The sequence below is a fragment of the Ailuropoda melanoleuca genome, chromosome 9 (genome assembly GCF_002007445.2).
Source record: "Ailuropoda melanoleuca isolate Jingjing chromosome 9, ASM200744v2, whole genome shotgun sequence".
Taxonomy (NCBI): domain Eukaryota; kingdom Metazoa; phylum Chordata; class Mammalia; order Carnivora; family Ursidae; genus Ailuropoda; species Ailuropoda melanoleuca.
The window spans coordinates 87,824,226-87,833,653 of NC_048226.1; the positions used below are offsets into that span (position 1 = coordinate 87,824,226).

Below are 9,428 nucleotides of genomic sequence, written 5' to 3' on the forward strand. Positions count from 1 at the left end.
CTCTTCTATTTGCAGCCAGCTATGACTTCCTCCCCAAGCCCATCAATCTTAGACAACTTACTCCAGTGCCTGAAACTGGAGAAAACGGGGACATCCAACGATGGCGATGCAGACCCAGAAATTTATCTTCATGCGTACAGAGACTGACAGCAGGAGCCAAACACGTGGGCAGGGGGCGGTTACCCAGCACTTCACCTCACCATCTTCTTGCCCCGCCCCCTACACTCTGGGGGCGGGGTAGGAGGCCAGTCGGGGCCCCGCCCCTCCAGGCTCGCGCCGGAGGGCGGAAGTGACGCGAGCCCAAAGCCGTTTCCGGCGGGCCGAAACTAGGAAGAAACTTGGAGCTGCAGAGGCGCTCCTGCCCGTATCTCCGCTGCTCCTGTGCCCCGTGGCCCGGCAGCGCGGACCTGTCGGGAGCCCTGGCCATGGGGCAGCCCCGGCCCTCCGCAGTGTGAGGCGCGGGGCCTCCCGCGGGCTCCCCGATAGGCCGAGGGCGGGCAAGCGGGAGGCGTCGTTCCAGCTGCGGTCACGGCCGCTGCCGGCCGGGCTCCCGGCATCATGAACATAGACGTGGAGTTCCACATCCGGCACAACTACCCCTGGACCAAGTTGCCGGCCAACGTGAGGCAGGTACGGCGGGAACCTGGGGTCGGGGCCCCGCCCTGCCGTCATCTGCTCGCCTTGCCCGCGGGGCCGGGGCTGCCCCTCGCGGTTCACTCCCGCCCTTCCCCCGCCGCGGTTCCGGGGAAATCGTCCCGCAGGTCAGGGATTCGGAGGGGACGGCCTGGGGGCCACAGGGGCAGGATGGGGCCGTTGCTAAATGGGGTGGACTCGCCTGGCACCTTTGCCCGTAGCCTAGTTTAAACCAGGCACTGGTTTAGGCGCTTGCGAAACCTATTTAACGCGGCCCTTGACCTCCAGAACTTCAGGATGGTGGGGAATAGACGAGGAACAATTGAATACGTTACAGGATGATAGCCGCTCATACGTACTTGCATTGTAGTATATGTGGGCACACAGAGGAGTAAGAAATTGCCCAGGGAGTGTCTGAGGAGGCATTGAAATTGGGCCTTAAAGGACGAATGAGCGATAAGAGGGAGTAAGATTTTCCGGGGAGAGGGAAAGTTATTTTAAGGGCTTGGACAAGTGAAAGAGCGTGTTGAGAGTAGCTAGCAACTTAGTATCACGGGTGGTGGAGATGTGGGTATATTGGTGTTTGGAGGTGGGGTTTTGTGAGTGAGTGGAGGGTGGCTGGTAGCAGATAAGACTGGAAAAGCAGGCAGGGCCAGATTTTGAAGGGGTTTTCCTACTTTGATTGTTTTGTTTGTTGCACTGTATCCTCTAGACAGGATAGGTTTCCTAGAGATGTTTCAACAAGAGAGTGACAGGAGGTTTGTTGTTGTTGTTGTTGTTTTGAGAGTTAATTCTCAACTGCTTGAGTGTCATTTTTACTCAGTTGCTCAACAAATATTAAGTGAACACTTGCATGCTGTGCCTTATTCTAGGTGCGAGTAGTTGGCACCAGTCAACAAGATAGACCCTGCTTTCATGGAGCTTGCATTTTAGTAAAGAAAGACAATAAACAAATAAATGAACTAGTACCTAATATGGCAGGTGGTGTTGAATCTCACGAAGGTAGTGATACATGCTGCATATAAGGCGCTGTTTCCCTGGCCATAGATTGACCTTCAAGTTTCTCCCTTTCTACATGGTTGAGAGTGAAATTCTGTTTTCTGTTGGTGCTGGCCGGTCACATTTGGAAAGTTTGATGGTGGTGGTGATGGTGTAGGATTATTCCCTTGTTCCTCACTCAGCATGGGAGCGTAGTACTGGGAAAAGAATAATTTAAGGTTCTGGCGAGGCATCACGTGGCAGGGAAAGTGCTTTCACCATAAGATACCCAACAAACAAGAAAGTAGAAAGATAAAGGAACTAAGAATTCTTGGTTGTCAGTGGCTGCCCATGTGGCGTTTATCTTGACTTGGAAGAACAAAGCTCTAAACTTGAAAGAGTAAGTTTCTCTTGTTAAGCTTGAATGAGGGCTTTGGAGCTTTTTTTTTTTTTTTTAAAGATTTTATTTATTTATTTGACGGAGAGAGAGAGCGCCAGCAAGAGAGGGAACACAAGCAGGGGGAGCAGGAGAGGAAGAAGCACGCTCCCAGCAGAGGAGCCCGACGCNTGGCAGGGAAAGTGCTTTCACCATAAGATACCCAACAAACAAGAAAGTAGAAAGATAAAGGAACTAAGAATTCTTGGTTGTCAGTGGCTGCCCATGTGGCGTTTATCTTGACTTGGAAGAACAAAGCTCTAAACTTGAAAGAGTAAGTTTCTCTTGTTAAGCTTGAATGAGGGCTTTGGAGCTTTTTTTTTTTTTTTAAAGATTTTATTTATTTATTTGACGGAGAGAGAGAGAGCCAGCAAGAGAGGGAACACAAGCAGGGGGAGCAGGAGAGGAAGAAGCAGGCTCCCAGCAGAGGAGCCCGACGCGGGGCTCGATCCCAGAACGCTGGGATCACGCCCTGAGCCGAAGGCAGACGCTCAACGACTGAGCCACCCAGGTGCCCCTGGAGCTTTTGTTCTTTAAGGTTTTGTGGTGTATTCGAAGACAACTGGAAGAACCAACAGTCCTTTTCTTTGTTTCCATCTTTTCTCTTCTTTTCACAAAAATAAATGTAGCATAATGGAAGAAAGATGGATGATTCAATTATGTTCAGCATGAATAATTGATCTCAATTAGTATTGGCAAAAGCATATCCAATACTTTGTCATGACTATTAAAAATAAAAACAGATCAGTATTATAATTAGGTGGAAATGTGACATTAAATTAAAATTTGTTTTGGTAAGATCACTTAAAAGAATAGCTGTTTTAGCTTAGGATAAGCTTCCACTTGCAGAAGGTGTTGGAAATCCCATCTGTACAAGTTACTTCCTTGGACTTACCTAGCCTTGCTACTGTTCGCCTAGGTCAAGCTCCACCTTGAATTGCTACATCGCCTTTCTATCTGGTCTCTCTTCCTCAGTGTAGGACTCCCTCACATTCATTCCTCACACTACCCTGGGGTGAGATTTCGAAAAGGCCAATTCAATCCTGTACTGTCTCCAGTAGATTACTGGTAGCTTCTTGAATGTCAGAACTCCTCCAGGAAGGTTTCCCTGACCTTCTACATCTGGAGAAGTTGACCTCCACAGCACTGTGTTTCTCACCCATAGCACTTACCCACTGTGTTGCATTTGCTGCTTACATTACTGGTTTTGCTTTTGTATTTTGAGCACCTGTCGCATGGTGGGCTTTTAGTAAATATTTTTGGAGCGAATGAGTGATGGTATCAGTCAGTGATATTTTTCCAGGACCTAAAGCTAAGTCATTTTAAAAGTGGGGAATTGTTCTTGTATGGAAAGAATTTGTTTTTTGCCATTATAGATACTAAAGACTTTGATAGAGTTTCCAGTAAGCATTGATGACTTTAATTTGGAAATGACTCACTTCCCACTTCTGAAAGCTGGGGGAAGGTGATTTCAGATTTTTTTAAAAAGTGTATGTCAAGCGGGAAGAAGGGGATTTCAGATTTTTACAAAATGTATGTAAAGCCAGTAGCTTTTTATGTGGATGAGATGAACTGTTTTTATGTGATATGGGCTCTGCAAGACTTTAAAAAATACATTAAAAGTTGCAGATAAGGCCATTATTTCAGGGTTTTTCTGTAGTTCATCAGTATCTTCTTGTATTCATTATTCAGGAACAATTCATAGTGATTTTATTTTAAGGAAAGTCTTATGATGAGGTTCTGTGTCATCTAAGAAAGATCAATAAAAGTTGTGTGTATCCTTTTTGTGGGGGGGGTGCAATTGGGGTTCGTAGGAGCAAAGTCTTTAGAAATACGTTCTTTCTGCTGTCAGCATAATCTGATAATGGTGTTTCACAGCCAGTACGTGTGTCTCTCTGGCATCTGTTGTAGTGCCTTCTCTATGCAGCTCTACCTTATTTGTCAGACCTGGACAGTATTTCTGCAGGGTCAGCACATCTCAGAGTAAAATGAACCTTCTTTTAGTTTGCCTCCTGTAGTGGGAACGGTGTTCTGTAATGTGAATGGTGGGAAATTTGGGGTGGGAGTGGGAGAGAAGCCAAAGAATCTTTGTGAACAAGCAATTCCATTTTATGTATATGGGTAGTGAAGAACAAAATCAATTTCTAATGCAATTTTTAGGTATTTGTGGGCACACATATGTATTGATTGATCAGGGTCAGTCGTTCCTTAATTCCTGGCACGAAGGCTTAGATGTTTAAACATTGTCTTCTCTAACTAGCTTACAAATAACAGGCCCTTACATTTTGTATGTGTGGCTTGATTACACTTTTTGTTCTGGAATTCCCAGGAATGAGGTTAGAAAGGGAGAACATGGTTGTAAGTTGGGATAAATGAAGAGATTTATTTTAAAACAGAAGAGCACAACCTGTAGTGTGAAAGTTGCTCAGGTTCTAGCAGAATTGTGTGCTCTGTGTGCATGTGTGTTTCGTGTTCCTTGAGAAAGAGACTTCTCTGGCAGCAAAGCTTGAGAAAAGCCTTTACGAGTGTGAAGCAAGCCCAGTATTTTAACTCCTCTCAGCATCTTGGTTACTGACCCAAGCTCTGGTGCTGCATAGAGGATGTAGGGTAGTTTCTCTATGATGAACTTTGCTCTTAACCACTGGAAATGTTAAAATGGATGAAAAAAATAAAAGCACATATATTCTGGCGGTAGTGTGGGTCACCGTTTAACCTATGACAAACTAATTAATTTAGATGCAGGAAGAAAGATTTTTGTTTTCTCACATCATCACTTTTTTGTTAAAATACATTCCACCGGTGGTCCAGTTATGTTCCAGTTTATTCAAATGTGAGTCTTACCTGTCTTGTGAAGATTGCCTTTTTGAAAGTATGTGTATGAACATTTACCTTGGCTTTCAGACCTGTGAGTAGGAAGTATAATAGCTGAATCCTCTGATCTTTCTGCCATTGGTTTCTAAGATGTCCAATTTTATATTACAACATGTTGGAAAGATCATACCTAATAATTAGAAGGGGGAGAGCAGTCATGTTAAATTCAGTTTATGGTTGAAACATTGACTATCATGTTGACTGTAATCAGACATACTTATTCTTTGCTTTTATGAGAGCCCAGTTTTGAACTTAAAACACCAAAGCACGGCTAGAAATATTTTTGCTTATTAAAAAATGTATCAGAATTCTAAAATTGTCTAAATGTTTTTTAACAAAACCATAAGGAGATGATGTTTTTCAGAAGGCATCTGTGGGGGCACCTGGGTGGCTCAGTTGATTAAGCGTCCGACTCTTGATTTCCACTCACGTCATCTCAGGGTCCTGAGATTGAGTCCTGCATCAGGCTCTGTGCTCAACGGGGAGTCCACTTGAGATTCTGTCTCATCCCCCCCCCACCCCCGCCCCGCCCGCTCCTCTCCACACTTGCATGCATGTGCGTGCTCTCTCCCAAATAAATAAATCTTTAAAAAAGAAAAAAGTCATCTTATCATTTAGAGGTACATTTGAAATGTACTTTCTCCAGAAATGTTAATTTTTAATAATCATAGCCCTCAAATGTAAATAATTAGCAGACAAGGATCTGTTTTTAGTTGCCACTCTTAAATTAAAAAAGATATGTAGGTGCCGGAAACCATCCATTCATCCGTCTATCCATCCATCCATTCATTCAACACACACAAATTAGGAACAGTCAAGAAAGAAATCTTTTTAAGTAGAACTTAGTTTTTTGTTGGCTTAATGAAGTTGTGCTCTCGGACTGCTTTTTATTTGATAATTAACTACTTTAGGAAATTTCAGTAAGTCCTTTCAGAAAGGCAAACTGAAAATAAACACATTGAGTTTTTGCTCCTCTTATAGCATGAAAATTAGTATAATAACATTTAAGATAACGCTCTTTGTTTTGGAAATTAGAGGTATTAAGATAAAATTAGGGGGCATGGTTTTGAAACTGTATGCGGGAAAAGTACTGTTGTTTAGTTCAGAAGCTATTTTTAAAACTATTTGAATTTTTTTTTTTAGAGTCTTGGAAATTCACAGAGAGAATATGAAAAGCAGGTTGTTCTGTACAGTATCCGCAATCAGTTACGATATAGAAACAACTTAGGTAAGTAGACGCATCTTTACATCAAGGTGGAAATGACTGTTGGTGTTTACCATTTTCATTAATGTATCCTGTCTTTTCAATCCATATTTCATAGTACTGAAATTATACTGTATAGACATTTAGGAAGCCCTGTACTGACCCATCCCACCTAACAACAGTTTGTATTAGCAACTAGATTTTTCTTTCTAAATCTGATTCAGATTATTTTTTTAAAGTATCATTTGTAAATTCATTTTACCTATAGAAAATTAATCTCAGTTCATATGTACTTTTCTCACTTTAAGTGAGAAAATAAGCCAGAAGAGAAGTACATTAGTTCTTAATAGTTTTTGATTTTGGATTTTGTAGGTTTTTTTCCATAAATTTTCCAAATATAAATTTAACGAAAACTCTGTAATAACTAGAACGAATTTTAAGCATAGTTGGTTCTTTGTTTTTTTTAACTTTCTTTTTTCTTTTAAAAGTTGAAAATGTCCTTTACTGAAAGATATGTATCTTTACAAAGAGCAATAGCAAACAATCCAATCTAGAAGTTTAATTAACTCTTTAAATGTTTGCTTTTTTATTTGTGAGATGACTGAATTAGTCAGTTCTATTGCCCTGCTAGTCTTCCCTTCCGTGTGTTACTCTCAGTTTAAGCACAGTAGTTCAGAGACAGCTTTTTTATTTAAATGTATTTCATGGGAGTCAGACTTTTTTTACATTTAAAAAACAAAAACAATGAAATACTTTTTTGAAATAGACTTGATTCATTGAAAACTACCATTCAGTTTCACTCTCTTGTAGTATAGTAAAGGATTTGATGAATTCTGGCTTGTGTTTTGCATCTTTCGGAGAGGATATTCCGTGATTGCTTTCTTGGCTTTCTGATGTAATAAGAATTCTTTCTCTACTATCTGTCCTGTTATAGATTCCGCTTGTATACTCGGAAGTCTGTTTTTTTGTGGCATAATTGCTTTCTTTGTTCCAACTTAGATAATTTCATTTGCTCTTTTCCAACTACTATGCTTTTATTTTTAGGTAATGTTGGTTTGTGAAGTAGTTCTTATTGCATTTATAATTATATGTAACTGTGAGATACCTGAAAATGGAAAATTTCTCTTTCCCCAGTTAAACATGTCAAGAAGGATGAACGCAAATACTATGAGGAACTACTGAAGTACAGCCGTGATCATCTCATGCTGTACCCTTACCATCTGTCAGATATCATGGTGAAGGGCCTGAGGATAACCCCGTTTTCCTATTATACTGGGATCATGGAGGTGAGTTTACGGTGTACGTGGGCCAGTAGGAATGGGACGGGACTACGTGTCATCAATGACAATGCCAATAATGATCGGCTGTGCCCTTCTCAGCCCCAGTGGGCATTGTTTCTGAGTTTACAGTGGAAAAGGAGCGTTGGTTACAAGTTAACTGTGTCATCCACACTGTACAAGTAGTTGTTGTCCGGGCTTTCACAGCGGAAAGGTACCTGCTGTTGGGGGCATTGTTGACCCTCTGTGCTGTGTTGTAGCATTAGTCTTCATGTTAGCAGAGTCTATAAAACCAACTGCTTTTAACGCATGATTAAGGTTGAAAATGTGGGTGACAGAACTGAACATTGAGTTCAGAGAAATAATGTGTTTAACTCTTCTCTGACTAGAGAAAGAATAAATGATCGTAAACCCAACATGCAATACATGTGTCAGAAAAAGAGAAATATATTTGTAGTCCTGGCTGCTAATTTCTTGCCATTTTTATTAACTTTCAGGTATTAGCGTTTTTCCAAAGGCAGTTTTCAGGCCTGTATCAGTAACTTTAAATATATTATTTTTAAGTGAGCTGTACGTAAAGATTGGCAGTGTTTATCTAGTGTTCAGTTGCTACTTAATTTTATCTGAGTGCTGCAGTTTTGGGCCCACTAGCTGCTTCCAGAGCAGGGGGAAGCCTAGAACTGAAGGAGTTGGGAATATGCAGGAACAGCAAGGTCACTTTCTGATGTTCCTTTGCAAGAGCACCCTTTGCTTTTCTCCCCGAGCACCTTCTTCATGGGCACTTACACTGTCCTGCGTCTCCTGCATCTCTATGTCCCTGTTTGGGAGGAAATATTCGTATAAAGCTTGAGGCCTGACAGCTCTGGTTTCTGTCAGTCCCTTTTCCGTAGAACCAGGACAGCAGAATGCAGGCGACAGCTAATCAGTAAGGAGAGTAATTGTGGCTGTCTCTCTCATTATTTTGCTGGTATTGACCACAAGGTTTAGGAGAGAAAATAGGGGGAGGTTTTTCCCCTTTACCAACTTTCAGTTATGTCCATGTGCTTGCGTCTGTCTGGTTTCTGTTCTTATACCACTGGGTGTAGCTCCTGGGTTGAAAATGGGCCCTATCCCCACAGTAAACAGTTGGTTTATTATTGGAGAAACAGATGGGGACTGGAAGAAGCTGGATACTGAGTTTGACTCTGCTGCTGGTTGGGTCTCAAAGGAGCAGAGAGGATTAAGTGGTTACAATCTTTGTTGGTAGTGCGCATCTCAGCTGCCTGTTGATGGAACCAGGACACAGGGTGCCGCCTCTTGCAGGGCAGGAGTCTCGGATTAGGCATGAGGTGTGGGGAGGCAGGAACCAGGAGCTCTGAAAGAGGGATTCCTTGCATAGCTTCCGCAGGGCAGAAGTTGCAGGGCAGATGTTTGGGACTCACAGAGCGTGCTGTGAGAAACCCAGACCTGAAGGTCTGATGTTCAGTTACTGGGTTGGGACCATGTAGCAAGTACCACAGTGTGGCATGCATGCTTCAGGTTGCACACTCTAATCTCCGCACTTTGGCCAATAATTATTATTCTGTTTGGCTATCGTAATACATATTTATTCACATGTTTTTATCTCAGGACATTTTGCATTTAGAATTTTTAATTGTTTTCTTTTTGAAAGGACATTATGAACAGTGAGAAAAGTTATGATTCATTGCCCAATTTTACTGCTGCTGACTGTAAGTATTTAATTATGCTGAAGGTAACGATTAGAGTCTGTCTTCGTGCATGCATGCTGTTGTCTGTCTCGTCGTGTGTGTTTTTAACCTAAAACACTTGAAGCATGGGAACAGCAAGCAACACTGTTCGTAGGAATTTTATCAGATGATGCAAGTCAAGTATAAGGTTTAGTCTAAATGTTTAAGGGAGGAATGTTTTGGAGGGTAGAATGAGGAAAATGAGACTAGTCTATATATTTCTAGAAATTGAAGTTCTTTCTTTTTTTTTTTTTTAAGATTTTATTTATTTATTTGACAGAGATAGAGACAGCCAGCGAGAG

At 41.9% G+C, this 9,428-nt stretch overlaps 1 protein-coding gene across 1 annotated transcript in view; it reads left to right on the top strand.

Annotated features, from left to right (window-relative positions):
- Window positions 1-311: 311 nt before the first annotated feature.
- The window catches only part of FAM91A1 (family with sequence similarity 91 member A1), a 40,956-nt gene continuing 31,839 nt past the window's right edge, over window positions 312-9,428 (top strand). Inside the window, exons 1-4 of the mRNA XM_034668520.1 lie at window positions 312-630; window positions 6,062-6,146; window positions 7,257-7,408; window positions 9,051-9,108. Coding sequence (XP_034524411.1) covers window positions 559-630; window positions 6,062-6,146; window positions 7,257-7,408; window positions 9,051-9,108 — 367 coding nt within the window. The 5' untranslated portion in view covers window positions 312-558. The remainder of the gene's footprint in view (window positions 631-6,061; window positions 6,147-7,256; window positions 7,409-9,050; window positions 9,109-9,428) is intronic.